General features: G+C 62.4%; 1 protein-coding gene across 1 annotated transcript in view; it reads right to left on the bottom strand.

Moving 5' to 3' along the window:
* Positions 1–14,928, bottom strand: part of WNK2 (WNK lysine deficient protein kinase 2) — a 113,573-nt gene that overhangs the window by 63,929 nt on the left and 34,716 nt on the right. The window contains exons 5-10 of the mRNA XM_044266056.1: positions 13,086–13,174; positions 11,246–11,465; positions 6,459–6,741; positions 2,736–2,944; positions 579–710; positions 24–215 (exon numbers count right to left, since the gene is read on the bottom strand). Coding sequence (XP_044121991.1) covers positions 24–215; positions 579–710; positions 2,736–2,944; positions 6,459–6,741; positions 11,246–11,465; positions 13,086–13,174 — 1,125 coding nt within the window. The remainder of the gene's footprint in view (positions 1–23; positions 216–578; positions 711–2,735; positions 2,945–6,458; positions 6,742–11,245; positions 11,466–13,085; positions 13,175–14,928) is intronic.

The following is a 14,928-nucleotide window of genomic DNA, read 5'->3' as shown; positions in this document are numbered from 1 at the left end:
GGCAGGGGTGGGGCGGGACATACCTGAGCAGGCACTTGAGACAGCGGCTGCAGAGACGCTGCGGGCATCTGGAGGGGCTTCAGCTGAGTGGGGGCCACCACCTGGGACGTCGGAGCTAGGTAGGGAGGCAGATGGGGGGGCACCGGCGGGAGGGGACCCACGGACGGTGGGGCCAGGACAGGCGGCAGAGGCGCCGGCTGGGCCAGCGGGGGAGGCTGGGGAGAGGGGGGCTTCTCTCAGACCAGCGTCCTGCTGAGACACCCCCTCCGACCACGTGCTTAGATATGACGGAGAAAACCGACCCCCCCCACACACGCACACACACCCAGCCTGGAGCCCGAGACACGCCAATCCAGGGGAATCCCTCTGCGCAACTAGTGCCCTTCCACGTGCTATGGACCCGGGAACCCCACTCCCATCTGCACCTCAGGCCCCAGGGAACCGCAGAGAAGAGGCAAAGGGGGCCTGGGCCCGCCAGGAGGCAAAAGGGGCCTGGGCCAGCAGACCTTGTCACCCACCCAGAGCGGGAAAAACTGAGGCACCCATGATGGGGCCGGGCAGGGGCAGCCCACACTTACCTGGTGGCCAGGGGGCACAGGCTGGCCTGGGCCCGTCGGCACGGGGGCAAAGCTCATGGCCGGCTCCGGGAAATGCTGCTGAGGGAGCGGAGGGTGGGCTGGGGGTGGGATGGAGGCCACTGGCAGGCCCGGCTGCAGAGAGGTCGGACGACCATGCTTACCAGCTGCCCGAAGGCCCCCACCCAGCTTGCGCTCCACAGCTGCAGGGGCCCGTCCCTCATCCCCCATGCCTGTCACCCTAACAGGGACTCTTCCCTAGGCACAAAGCCTGGCACAAAGTGAGATGTGGAGGCCCCTGAGATTGGCCACTACTCCCAACCAAAGAATGTTCTGGAACTTCAGCTCTGTGGCATATTACGCAATCATTTAAAAAAATGGCCTAAGGGACTTTGCAGAACCAGGGAGGGACACTGGTTACAGCAATCGGTGGGAGAGAGATCCAGATGCACTTGCTTTCCGTCTCTAGGTCTGGATAAAACACGCGCACGCAGATGCGTCACAAACAGCACACAGCAAAATGTGAACAAAGAGGGGAACAGAGGCGGGATGCCCGGCAGTGCGGCCACCAGGAGGACTGGGCGGCAGACACGAGTCCTTGCTGCCTGTGGCAGCGCGGACACGGCGCAAGCAAGAGGCCGCGATCTGAGCACTGGATGGTGGATGCTATCAAGGAAATGACTGACAACGTGTTCACTTTGGGGTCAATGAGGGGGCCGGGTTCTGTTCTCCAGAATCCTGATCCTGCTGATACAGACTGAGGTCTTTACAGGCAAGACCTCTTTCTGGGGTAGACCTGGAAATACCGGGGCCACAGAGGAAGCAGGTTTGAACATGGGGAGGGCATCTGGGGCAGCAGGCCCAGGCCTCCATGCTGACCCGGGGAGGCCCCTGGTTTTCTGGGAGCTGAGACCTTCCCCTCCTTCACCCTTCACAGTAAGTGCTCTACAAGAACAGCACAGGGAGGGACATTTCTCTGAGACCGCAGCACAGGAGCCGCAGCCCCAGGCCCAGAGGGAGGCAGTAGCTCAGGAGCCCGGAGGCCTCAGAGTGGCTGGTGTGTGGACACCTCCACCGGTTCCCCCCGGCAGGGGGGTCGGGGGAACGGCGGGTATCACCAGGGCAACCCCCCCCACTCCCCACCCCCCTCTGTCCCAGGGAACTGCCTGTAAACAGGCAGGGACATCGGACAGAGTGCTCTGGCCTCACCCATGTGGGGGGTCCCCTGCCCGGCACCACGAGGGCCTGAGCAGAGGGTACACAGCGGCCAGGGAAGTCCTGACCTTGCACCCAGGAGCAATGACGGACAGTGAAACATTCCTGCTCTGCCCTGGGACTGGTCACTCAAGGCCAACCAGCCTCGATCTGGGGTGAAAATCTGCCTTTTCCTAAACAAGTTCTTCCCACCATTTAAAACCGCGTCTTGTTTCATCTCATGAAACCAGCAAAGCTACAAATAGCGGCGAGAAATGAGTCTGGGCCCACCCGCAGAGGAAGGGCACTGGCTGCTCTTCCTGGGGGACTGGCCAGCCCTAGGGGACAGGGACGGGGCTCGGGCAGCACCAGGACGGGAAGGGGCCTGGGGGCCTCACTGTCCCTCCGGACGCTCCACCGCTCACTCAGGGCCGGCGCTCCGCGGCAGGCCTCCTGGGACCAGGGAACAGGGAACATGTTTCCTCTGGGATGAGCACGGGCTCTGAGGCGCGATCCCTGCACGCGACCCCCGGCCTAGCTCCATCTGGGTCCCCCGCCCCGGGGCTGCTCCTCACGAACCACCCCTTGGGTTTTTCAAATGTCACTGAACCGTTTCCCACAATCCCGATGCTCTCCTGCTTCCAACATTCAGTGGCCACGTGCTATCGGGTGGAGAACGGCCAGGAGACACTGAACACCTCCAGGGGTGGACACGGCCTGGACGCTCCTCTGCGGCCCCGGGCTGGCCACAGGGGAGAGCTGGCTCTGTCACAGCTCCAAGGCCCAGCTCTCCCTTGGGCTCTGCGTTCCTGGTCTCCTACCCGTTGCAGCCTGCAGTGACCCCCCAAGGACAGCCCTCTCGGGGGCCTGACCACAGACCGCTGCAGCCCAAACAGCCCGTGGGACGTGGGGTCTGTGGGACGTGGGACCCGTGGGCCGTGGGGCCCGGGGGGCGGGCCGACTCACCGCGGCAGGCTGCTGGTAGGTCCCCAGCGAGGGCAGGCTGTAGGGCAGGACGGGGCCGTCGCTGATGCTGACGCTCACGGGGGGGCTGCACACACACTGGACGGGGGGCGGTGCCGCGTCCGCCAGCGAGCCCAGCACCACACTCTGCTGGCTGCTCTGCGAGTCCGAGTACACCGTGGAGCCCTGGCCGCTGTCGAAGGTGCTGTCCGCTGGGGAGCACAAGGGCAGAGTTCAGAGCAGACACCCCCACAGCCACACGGGCGCAGGAATGCCGACGTCACGTCCCCTGGCCCCCCAAGTCGTAAGTGCGTGTCATTCCAGACCATCGATCCCAGGATGGCAGGGGGAGGAGGGACTGTAACCCACCCAGAGACGCCCTGGCGCCCCATCCCACCACGCCTGGTATCGGGGGCCAGCCCTACCAGTGCCACGATCGCAGGTGGGTCCCTCACACAGTCCTCTGAAGGAAGCCCAGCCGCGTCCACCCCGGCCACAAACAGGGACCTCACCCGTCCCCCACCTGAGCCTGGGGAGGGAGAGCTCAGTGAGCTCTTAGGAGGCTGATGGTGGGTGTGCGCAGCTCCGCAGAAGCCAGGGTCACCTGTATTTCACAGGGAGGGACTCTGACCACCTTCACCACCACAGCAAAGAGCCAAAGCAGGAAGAGCTGGGTTCAAACCTGGTCCTCACGCCACAGGCCTGGCTCAGAGCCGGCTGGAGAATGGGGCTGACAAGGCCCCCACCCTGCAGGGAGGCTGGCCTGGGAAACCGGAGGCTCGGCAGCCCCGGGAGGCCTCCCAGAGGCCAGCCTCCCCCGACCCTGTGCCCACAGTCCATCAAAGTGGGCCACCGTGGACGGAGCCACGTGCACACGAGGCACAGCCCACAGCCACAGGCTCACCTCCCCAGGAAGCACCTGGGAAGATGGCCGCCCCCTTGGCCAGGCCAGCGAGCAGGGACACCGAAACCCTGCATGAAATGGCATCTCCAGAAACCACACACACAACGCGACTTGCCGCCCCCACACCGGGCACTTCCACACAGGCGCCTCCCAGGATGCCGGCATCTGTGTCCATTTATGATTCAAGCGAATGGAGTAAAAGGGACTCCTGCTGGCTTTCCATCAAAATAACCTCTCCTGGGGCTGATCGGGGCCGCGTCAGCCTGGGAAGGCGCACGCACGCCGAAGCCCGACTGCGCAGAACCAACCCAGCCAGCGGCGCGGACTGGTAACAAGGCGGCTGGTAGTCGAGTTGACCTACACAGAGAGAGACGGAGACGGACACACGGAGAAAGAGCAAGACACAGAGACATGCAAAGACAGACACATAGAGACAGAGACTGAGAGATAGAGAGAGACACAGAGACACGTGGAGACAGAGATACACACACAGGAACAGAAACACAGAGACAGAGACACAGAGATAAAAAACAGCCATGCAGAGACAGGTACACACAGAAATACAGAGATAGAGACAAAGAGAAATACAAAGACAAAGACAAACTGTGTGTGTGAGAAAAGAAACATGTACAAACTTGACGAATCTTACATAAACCAACTCGAATCATACATGTAGCACTGTGAATTTTTAAGGGGAATGTGTTTGCTATTTCTATAATAAAAATGAACTGCAGTGCCTCGGGGCTTAGTCTGTTAAGTGTCTGCCTTCAGCTCATGTCATGATTCCAGGGTCCTGGGATCGAGTCCAGCCTCAGGCTCTCTGCTTGGGGGAAAGCCTTCTTCTCCCTCTCCCCAGTACCTGTTCTCTCTCTCACTGTGTCTCTGCCAAATAAGTAAAATCTTTCTAAAAAGAAAATTAACATAGAAGTCATCTTTAGGGGCACCTGGTGGCACAGTCGGCTGAGCGCCCAGCTCTTGGTTTCAGGTCCAGTCATGACCTCAGGGTCGTGGGTGTCGGGCTTTGCGCTCAGAGGGGTGCTACTTGGGATTTTCTTTCTCTCCCTCTGTCCCTCCCCAGACACGCACATTCTCTAAAAATAAATTGAAAAATCAAAAAACCATCTTTGCAAAAAAATAAAAATAAATAAAATTAAAATTAAAATTAAAATTTTAAAAACCCATCTTTGCACCTCCTGCAGCCGCTGGGAGCTGGCGCACACGCTCTCGTTGAGCAGGTCCAAGCTGAGGTAGGCCGCTTATACACCGTGTGGCGGGGAACGCTACCTCGACATGTGCCATACCTTCCTCCGCGCCCAAGCGTGTCTGCCCGCCCATCGGGTCCCTTCCCCAGCGATGTGTGTGCAGCTTGGAGTCCCATCATTTCTCCTTTACAAGGCACGGAGCTTCCAGGCCACCCACACACACCATGGCCAGAGCGACACCGGAGCACGGGCCTTGTGTTCTGACCAGAGCACGGAGCAGACGTCTGTGCGGGTGTGGTAGGACGGAGGGACACAGATGGGAGTGCAGGTGTCCGTGTATGCACACGCATGTGTCTGTGTGAGAAATCACACGGACACCTTCTTTCTGGAAGTTACCATCAAGTGCAGGTAACACCAGCGGCCGCTGGGTGGGCGCGCTAACGGGCTTTCCCGCACGCCCTCTGTACCGTTTGAATTTTAGGCAACACCTGCTTCACAGAAATGACTCCAAACGAGTGAGACGCGTGTCGAGAGCGTGGCCGCGCTCGAAGTGAGTCGACAAGAAGAGGACGTCTGCAGACCGCACCCCAGCCACACGGAACACGCCCACCATCCGCGTCTGTGCGGGGAGCCGGGCCTGCGCAGGGACCCCCGACCACAGCCGAGTGTGGCGGGAACAGACTGTCCCACCGACAGTCACACTTCTAAAGTGGGCAATGGCATCACGAGGAAATTTTTCCAACACCAAGTTTATGCTCATTAATTTTTTTGGTTTTTCGAGAAATGGACAGACGATGTAGCGATTTGATTGTCCGAGGCACACCTGAGCCGGTCGGGAGGAAGCCAACGGCAAGCGAGCGGCCAAGTGACGGGCAGCGCCTGGTCTGAATTCAAATAGCCTACTGTGAAGAATGCGAGCTATAATTTTAATGATAAATGAAGTAGGTGCCTACTAAGTAATGCGAACAGGCTATTTTGGTCTTTCGACACGAACCACCTGAAAAAGTCGGCCCGGGCAGGCTAAGTTCTACTTGGCCCTCATTCACAGGATGGACAGGAAACACCACGTCCTGAACCTCAGCTCCCTGAGGCATTTGTAGGCCATTGAGGGCAAAGGCAGGACATAGTTCTGCCTGGACGTGCAGAAAACAGGTTCTCTCTCCCAGGATTCTGAGATTCAGAGTAATTCCCAGCGACCCATCGCGGACGCTGGGAAACATGGTAAAGGTTTCAGAGGTCGGGTACTACAAGGGACATAATCTTGGGGACAAATAAGCCTGACGGTAAAGGTCACGGCTCAGAGTGTTGTCATGACCACTGGAGACCACAGCCGTCCGTGGCCCTGGGACAGAGGTGTCCCCGCAGGGACGCCCCCTCCAGGCACGGGACTGACAGCCTCTGCAGGGAACTAGGGGCTGGATGGAGCCGCTCCGTCCTGTTGGCTTGGGGCCTGGGGGGCTCTGGATCTGTCTGCCCATTTGCCCCCACCTGTCCTGAGAAGCTGGGCTTCGGGAAGCCCAGGACACCCAGTGCCCGCCCCCAGAAGAAGGCTCGCCTACGCCTGCGGCCCAGGTCTGCAGCGCGCGTGGGGTGAGAGGGAGCCGGGAGGGCGGCACTCACAGGCCAGGGAGGTGGCGCTGGCCGGCAGCGCGCTGGGGAGGAGGTGCTGGTCCGCCTCGGGTTCCTCGGACTCCGGGGGCCCGGCCTGCGCATGGTAGGTCACCTGGACCTGCAGGGGTGCGGGCGGGCCCCTGGCCTTGTCGGGGCTGCCAGGGTCTCGCTGTTCGGGAGGCTGCAAGGCCGGCCAGATCCTCTCCCGCCGCCACTGGATCAACGCGACACGGTCACGGATGGACTTGGCCACAATCTTCACGTCACTCTCGTGGAAGAATCCTGACTCGATCTGCAAAGGGAGGCACCATGTCATTCCTGGGGCCCCACCATCTGCACCGCCACCTCCTGCTCACGGGGTCTCTGCAGGAGCCCCTCCGCAGGCCCTCAGCCCGTCCCTCAGAGACGCTCCCGCCTTCCGTCAGGAGACACTCCCGCCAGCGGCCAGTGGCAGGAAGCCCTCTGCACCTGCCCAGCCGGGCTCCTGGGACAGTGAGGTGCAGCGGGTGCTTGTGCCTGCAGAGGGAGGGGAGGGGAGAGACCCCAGCTGCCTTCCACAGGCGGGCCCTGGGCATTCCCCGCGACGGCACGGAGGGAAGGAGTGTAGGCAGGCACCCATGTCCAGAAAACTCTGAACACAGGAGAGAGCTGGGAGAGTGTTTGTGAAGGAGCCCGGAGTCTCTGGGGAGTGTCACAGCTCTCCCTGAGGACATCTCTGGTAAATCCACAGAAGAGCAGAGGCCAGTCTCCGCCCTGTCACCACGGCAGCCCCGTGTGGAAAGGGAAAAAGTGCAAAGGATTCAGCGCTGGTCAGGACCTGTAGGAGCTCCCGGCTTTCAGCACACAACAGACATACACACGCCTACGTGTAGACATGAGCACTGGACACAGCACGTGTGCAAGTGTGAAGGACCCTGGGCAGGCCTGGGGTGGTGCCTGGAGTCTGGCTGCTGTGAGTGTCGGGGGGGGTGCGTACAAGGGGCCTAGACACTTAGACACCTAGACACCTCACTGTGCCTCAAAGCAAGGACAGACTCCGAGGACTGATGGGACACACCGACCAACACAGGAGCCCACGCCACAGGCCAAACCTGGACGTTTTGGGCATCAAAATGCATAGTGACGGGACGCCTGGGTGGCTCAGTGGGTTGAGCCTCTGTCTTCGGCTCAGGTCATGATCCCGGGGTCCTGGGATCGAGTCCCGCATCGGGCTCTCCGATCCGCAGGTAGCCTGCCTCCTCCTCTCTCTCTGCCTTCCCCTCTCTCTCTGCCTGCCTCTCGGCCTACTTGTGATCTCTGTCAAATTAATAAATAAAATTATTTTTAAAAAAATGCACAGTGACACCATGATGGTCTGAGGGCCGTGCTGAGGGCCGTGTCCTCAAGAGCCCATGAGGGGAATGCAGCTGTCCCTCCCGGCAGGAGGCCACACGCGATGCCACGGTGGGTGTGCCACCTCTGTCCCTGCCCACACACCCTCGCGCTCCTAGATCACCTGCTCCCAGGAAGCTGTATCCTGAATGACCTACAGTACAGCCACTGGCAGAACATGGAGTCTCCCGCCAGGAGCAACCGTCAGCCCCGGCCAGCCCCAGCCAGCACCCAGCCACACAGCGTGGGGACCCAGAACCAGAACAACCCACTCGGCTACTCCCGGATCGCTGACCAGGAGGACGGTTTGAGACACTAAGCTTGTCCAGCACTGTGCTGGGGTAACATACTGCGCGGTCACAGACAACTCACCAGCAAAACCATAGTCCACAGAGATAGAAATAAATGGGAAATTTGGTGAAAATGAACATTTACACAGTTTCAAAGTTACACCCCCCCAGGACACAGTCATTACTTGTCATTCCACACGGGGACGGCAGACAGACATGTGTCCTCCAGGGCTGGCCATGGTGAGGACACAGCCCCACGCCAAGGGCTCCCGCAAACGGCCGACGTGACCGCCAGGGAGCCGCCCCGCGCCCCGCACGGCAAGGTAACCGAAGACAATTGCCGCCCAGAGGAGCTCCTGCTACGAAGGTGTCACCACACATCAGAGGACCCCAGGCAGGCCGTGGGCAGCTCTGACGGCTGAGGCAGCTGAGCGAGAAGGTTGCTGTCTCTGGGCAGAGCCACAGGCCCACACCGGGTGGCATGGCATCGGGTCTGGATGTCCCCTCCAACGGTCCTTCGTCACACGATTTCAAATTTTATGTCAGTTCGTGACTGTTCAAAATCTCTCCACCCCCCAGGACAGAACGGCAGCCGGCCTTCCCCCCCCGCCTCAGGCACGGGCAGCAGCGCTGTAAGCAGCGGCGTGTGGCCAGGACGCAGGCGAGGGCCGGGGCCGAGGTCAGAGCCGCCCGCCCGCCCCGGCCGGAGAGACCGCCGACGGGAAGGCGCCGCAGACACGCCCGCCGCTGCATCTATTTTCTGCTCCTGGCCCAGTTTTCCTTCCGTCTCTGTCCTCGCGGTCACCCCCTGGCGATCCTCTCCAAGGTGTTTCTTCTATTTTCTTCCAGACAGGGAGAGCTTAGCCCCATTCTCTGCCACACTGAAACGTCCACTGCTCGGAGGCCGTGAGGACAGGAGGGCTGGCGCGTGGACATGGGGACGCTGGGCCGGGCCACGAGCCCCCCTCCTGGGGTCCTCACCAGGGGTCGCCTCCAGGTCAAAGCCAGCCCAGGTCCCCAGAGAAGCCGCCCTTCTCTCAGCCCTGGTGGCACTCCATCGGTCCCCTGTGCCCGCCCAGGAGCCGCCTGCTGGGAGGTGGTTCCAGGTGAGGACACCGGTGCAGGGGTTCGCGGGGGCTGGGCCCCACATCTGGAAGCAGCAATGTGATCACGGAAAGCTGTCCGTAAGTGACCGCCCAGAGCGGCCGGGGGCAGTGGGCCCTGAAACGCTGCCCAGGAGGGCACCTCGCACAGCGGCGGCCTAGAGAAGCCGGGGGGAGGGAGCGTCCACCCCGAGGTGGGCAGGGGCTGGACCCGCCAGCAGCCAGCAGCAAAGGCCACCCCAGCTGGAGCGCTCACACGGGGCCGAGACCTCACAGCGGAAACGGGCCGCCGTCAGCTCATCCCTGCCTCATCCTGGTCCGCGAGTGGAGGAGGGTCCGTGTCCTTCGGTCATCACTCCTCCAACACGGTGCCGTCTGCACTGCCTCGAGGGCGCTCCTCATGGGAAGGTGTCCTGAATGGCAATGGGGGAGGCACAGGTCCAGGGGGCACCACCAAGGACTCAAGGACACTGCGCACTGAGTCCAGCCGAGAAGCCGGGGGACCGTGCAGAGGACGGGCGAGGTGGCAGGCCCAACACGGATGCAGAGCCCGTGGGGCTACAGTGTGGGGAAGCTGTCGAGGCAGAGAAGGGAGGGGTCCCTCAGGAGGATGGGTGGTCCTAGAAAAGGTCCCAGGTCACGTGTGAGCACCTCCACGTCCCACAGCTGAAGAGCGTGTCGATGGAACCAAGAATCGATCCAGAGCTGGAGAAGGTGCCCGGTCCGACAGGCACAGGAGCCCCTCTATGCCGCGGTCCCCTCGTCCCCACGCATTGCTATGACACTTCACCCTGCTGGGCTCTCACCAGAATCCATCTCAGGCAGGAAGCCTCCCTGGGCACGCGGAGCAGGCGCGGGGCTCACGGACAGCCTGGAGCACTGCTGCCACCCAGGCATCCCAAGGGCTCCACACTGGCTCGGCCTCTGCAGCCCTCATGGCCGCCCCGGGACCCACCTCCTCTCCTGCTGCCCCAGGGACAGAGCCAGCTCCTGGCCTGGTCCCCTGGTCCCATGGGGCTCAACCCTTTCTCCCGGCACACCGGCCTGCGTGTCACCCGGCTCGGGAATATTCGAGGGTTAACCTGCGCAGCAGGACCACACGACCACAGCACTTAGGGGACAGCGCTCCTGAGCCCCGTGGAGCTGTGTATCCCATTTCTGGGCCCCGGGATGTGACCGGCAGTGGGGAAGGTATGGATGGCTCCTGGCCACCAGCAGACATCCCGCTCACCACAGGGGCAGGACACAGGCCCCCACCCAGGGCAAGCAGACACCCTGCACACAGCTCCTGCTCTGCCAGCCCACCGCCCTCCGCAAGGTCCCGGGACCCTCACCCGCTGCGTCCCAGGCGCCGTCTGCCCACAGTGGCCAGCCCCGGCCCATGGCCCACACCTGCTATGGCCCAGCCAGCCTGTTCCCTCATCCCTGCAGAGGCCCGAGGCCCGGCCTGGATGCCCGTCCCATCTCCAGGGCCGCAGTCCACACCCTCCCCATGAGAACCTGCCGGGGCCAGGACGTCCAGCCGCACGGCAGCCGGTTCTGCGAGCTGTGCTTCATTCCGTGAGACTCTCCCGCCACGAGCGTGGTTTCCCCTGCGCTCGCTTCCTACAGCGAAAACCAGCGTCTCCTTCCTTCCCTGAGCCTCCGTCCCTCCACGAGGCCGAACCCCCGGCGCCCTGCGCCCGGACACAGCGACACAGCGCCCTCAGCAGCAGAGCGAGAGCCCAAACCGAAGGCCCGCATTCGCGCACAGCAAGACTCTGGTGGACCCAGGCCCTTCGCAACAGGCCCAAGAGCACCCCCCGGGGCCCCTCACTGCGCCCCCTCAGGGTGGGTGTGGCTTTTGTGCGGCAAGGGTACCCCCCCCCCCACCGTCCTTCATAGGCACACACACCCCACAACCGGAGTCCGCACACCAGCGGCCACACCCCTGTCCTGAGCTCCGTGCACGTGGTCTGCAGACCACACCCTTCCAGGCACACCCCTGCACGCCCGGACCCACCACCCCCTCCACCAGCACGCGCCCCGTTACCATCTCCTGCGCCACACCATCAGGCGTCTCCTTCTCCAGGTCAAAGGTGAACTCTATGGCTCCGTTGTCCTTGGGCTTGCCCTTTAGTTTCTTGGGGTCCTCGACCCAGAGCCGCAGGGCGATGGCAGGCTTCCTGCCGTGGTCCTCCTCCGCCAGCTCCACCCTCACGCCGGTGTCCTCCGCGAAGAAGGCGTGGCTCAGCAAGTCCTTGATCTCGTACCTGAAGAGGGGCGACAGGACGGTGAGGGCACGGCAGCCGGTGAGGCCCCAGGTGGAGTGTCCAGCTCCTTCTAGAAAGTTCTCCAAGTACCACTCAGCAGGCAACGCTGTCCTCAAGGGGAGCCCGCGACAGTTTACTCCCGGGCAGAAGGGAGAATTACCCCGCACAGAGCCTACTGCACAGCACTGAAGGCTGCTGCTTTCTCTCATTATAGAAAGTGAACCCCCATCACCAGAAACTCGGGGAAGTGAAGTTTCCTGACCTGGCTCTGCACCAGGCAAACAGGCCTGCGAAGGTGCCACCGAGCTCCCAGGGGTCACAGGTGAGGCTGAACCCAGGAGCCCTGGGCGTCCTGGCTGCTGGGTGTCCTCATAGTGGCCACTCCTCATCCCTGAACAGGAGCTTGGTCCCAGGGCTGTCCTGGCCTGGCTCCCTCCTGGCGTCCTATCTGTCCCGACAGCCCCTCCCTGATGACTGCGTCTGTGACAGGTGGAGCCCAGGCCCGGGGCATGCTCACCACACTTGTAAGGGGGAGCAGACGCATGCCTGAGGGGACTCCTGGGGGATGGAGGTCGTGGCCCCTGCTGGTCCTGGACGGGAAGGTGGTCTTGTGGGGTCTGCTCTTAGGGTTCTTTAGCTCTATGCGGTTACTTTTCTACTTCTCCGAGGTGAGTTCTACTTCACGATTTCTAGCTATAAGACAAGGATAACCTCCAAAGGCAGGAGAGAGCCCAAGGATCAGAACGGGGCACCTGCGTGAGAGGGGATGGCCATGGTGAGGACCGTGACAGGACGGACGTGTGGGCACGGAGGGCGCACAAGGGGGTAAGAAGAGGTATGGAGAGAGAGGAGAGGCAGGGATGGGGGACGAGATGAGGGAAGGGCAGGGGAAGAGGCGAGTGGGAAGAGAGGAAGAAAGAAGATGAGGTCGGAGTGTGGAGGGAGAGGGAGGAACGGGGGGGAGGAGGGAGGAGGGAGGGGGAGGTGGGGGAGGAGCAGGGAGAGGGAGGGGGAAAAGGAAGAGGAGGAAGGGGGAGATGGGGGAGGTGGGGGGAGTGAGAGGGAGGGAGGAGGGGGAGAGAGGAGTAAGGTGAAGAGGGGGGTAGTAAGAGGTAGGGAAGGAGGTTGCAAGGAGGAGGCAAAGATAGGAGGAGGGAGGAAGAGGGGGAGGAGGAGGGAGAGAAGAAGGGGAGGAGGGAGGGGAGGAAGGAGGAAGAGGAAGAAGAGGACAGAGGGGAGGACTTAGGGGGGAGGGCAAGAGTGGGGGAGGCTTCCTGGCTGACCCGCTGAGGAGGTGGGGGCTGGTTCGGGGGCAGCTCAAGGGCTTGGACTTGTGCACTCTGGGGTCAGCAGTGGGTGCATGGGACTCACAGACCAGAGGTCACAGGAGGGGCAGTCCGAGGGCATGGGGGAGCCCCTGCTCCAGGCTGGGTGGGTGAGAAGCAGCTGGCCAAGCAGGAGGCTCCAGGATGGCCCCCAAAGCCAGGGATCGTGCTGCGGGCAGCAGAGGTGGGACCCCGGCTTGAAGCAGCCAGTGCCCGGGTCCCCTGCGAGCGTGCGCCGCGGCTGTGGTGACTTCGGCGTGAGCAACAACCACACCCAGCGCCCCACTGGCCTCACCTTTCCTCCTTGTTTTTGCAGATGCACTCCCCAATAATCTCCTTGATTTCGGGATCGTGCACCTTCTCAAAGCTGGCAGGCTTGATGCCCTGTAAGACCAGAGGGGCAGAGTCACTGGCAGGCCAGGCCAGGACCTGGTTCAGCTGCACTAATTCAGGGGGCGGGGGGGGGGGGGGCAGTTAAGGCAGGAGGCAGGAGGGGTGCGAGCCGGCTGGGGAACGCAGGCTCATGCTGAGGGAGGAGGGGCTGTCAGGACCAGAGGGGTTGGGGGAAGAGGCCCCCGCGGCCCCCGCCTGGCAGGAGCACCTGCACACGTGGTGTGGTCACGGCTATTGGCCGAGGGCCCCAGGCACTCTGCCCCACTGCGGCCACGGGCAGGGCTGACGTCCAAGGCCTGGTGGCTCTGGGGTTTTATAAGTGTCTATGCCGCGGAGTTCTGCAGCCGGGCGGTTTTCGGGGGTACCCACACTGACCACAGACCTGGTGGGTGCTGGCCAGGTTGGCTGCAGCCCAGCCAGTAAAGCCCATGACATGGGGGAGCTGAACCCTGGGGCGTAGCCCCGCAGGGGCGGGGGGCTTGCTCAGGAGAAGCAGGGGTTGGACCATGGGCAGGGTCTTGGGGGAGGGACAACTGATTCTGAAGCATCTTAAGCACACGAAGAGCCTCAACCATCCCATTCTTCAGTAAGACTCTGCCTTCAAAGTCTCATTTGGGCTGGCTTGTTTGGTTTTTTGAACACAGAGAACAGGACATGTGTGGTCTCCCACTGAGTGGGAGTGCAGGGTGGCCTCCAGCCCAGATGCGGGCCCAGGAGTGTAGGACCCCCAGGAGCCCCTGCTGCCCAGGAGGGGCGCTGTGCCCCAGGCCCCAGGCCCGTAACCAGTGGGGGTCGTGTTGGCCCACACGCAGCAGAGTCCGCAGTGACAGACTGGGACGCTGGGCTCCAGGCGGGCTCCCCTTGGAGATGAGGAACCTGGACCGGGCCACAGAAGCGGAAGAAAGAGAGGTTTAATTACAACAGGAGGCAGGGCCAGGGTCCCAGCGGGAGGCAGGCGGCCTGAGAAACTGTAAGTGTAGGTAAGTGTGGCCCACGCACACCTCAGAAGGGCCAAGGCCCCCAGAGCAGAAGACAGGAACAGCATGTGACAGGAACAAGTGCTATCTTGAAGGGGCTCGTGCCCCCGACTCAGAAGCATGGAGTTGGGGTGCTGGGAGTGGGGACACTGAATCCTTGCAGGACCTGGGGTCAGGACAGATGCCAGGGCTGGACTGGTGTGGCTTTGTGTGCTGGGAGGGGCTGGTGGGCCCACAGGCATTACTGCAAACCCTGCCCGTGGTCGGTGAACAAGCCTCCCGTCTGGTTTCCTCGGGGAGCAAGGGTGGGGCCTGACCTTGCTTTGCCCGTGGTGACATGGGTCCGCCTGGGAGCCCTGCTGCCCGGGGCCTCGATAAGGGACCCAGGGTGGCTGAGGGGTACCCCAGTGGGAACCAGTCCCGTCTCCCACAGCCCCATCCACGTGGGCACCCAAGAAGTAGGGCTGACAGGCTACTCCCCCCACACCCCTCCATGGCCTGGGAGGGAGGCCCTAGCCCCCTCGGGTGACCCCTGCCCCATGGAGGACCACTGCCCACAGCCAGCAAGCCCACCCTCTCCACCAGCATCAGCAGGGAACCAGGAGCCGCCCTCTGCGTCTCTGACAAGGCCGCGCCAACAGCCACGTTCCCCGCTCCTACCCTCAGCAGCACAGGAGGGGCTCAGATGAGCACGTTAAGGCTGAAGGAGAGAAATGACCTAAGACCCGCAAGGAGTCAGGGTGGAAGGTGGGGCGAGGGCGGGTGCCC

Source organism: Neovison vison, chromosome 9 (assembly GCF_020171115.1).
Source record: "Neovison vison isolate M4711 chromosome 9, ASM_NN_V1, whole genome shotgun sequence".
NCBI lineage: Eukaryota > Metazoa > Chordata > Mammalia > Carnivora > Mustelidae > Neogale > Neogale vison.
Note: the sequence above shows the minus strand (reverse complement) of the source record. Positions and strands in the feature narration are given on the sequence as shown.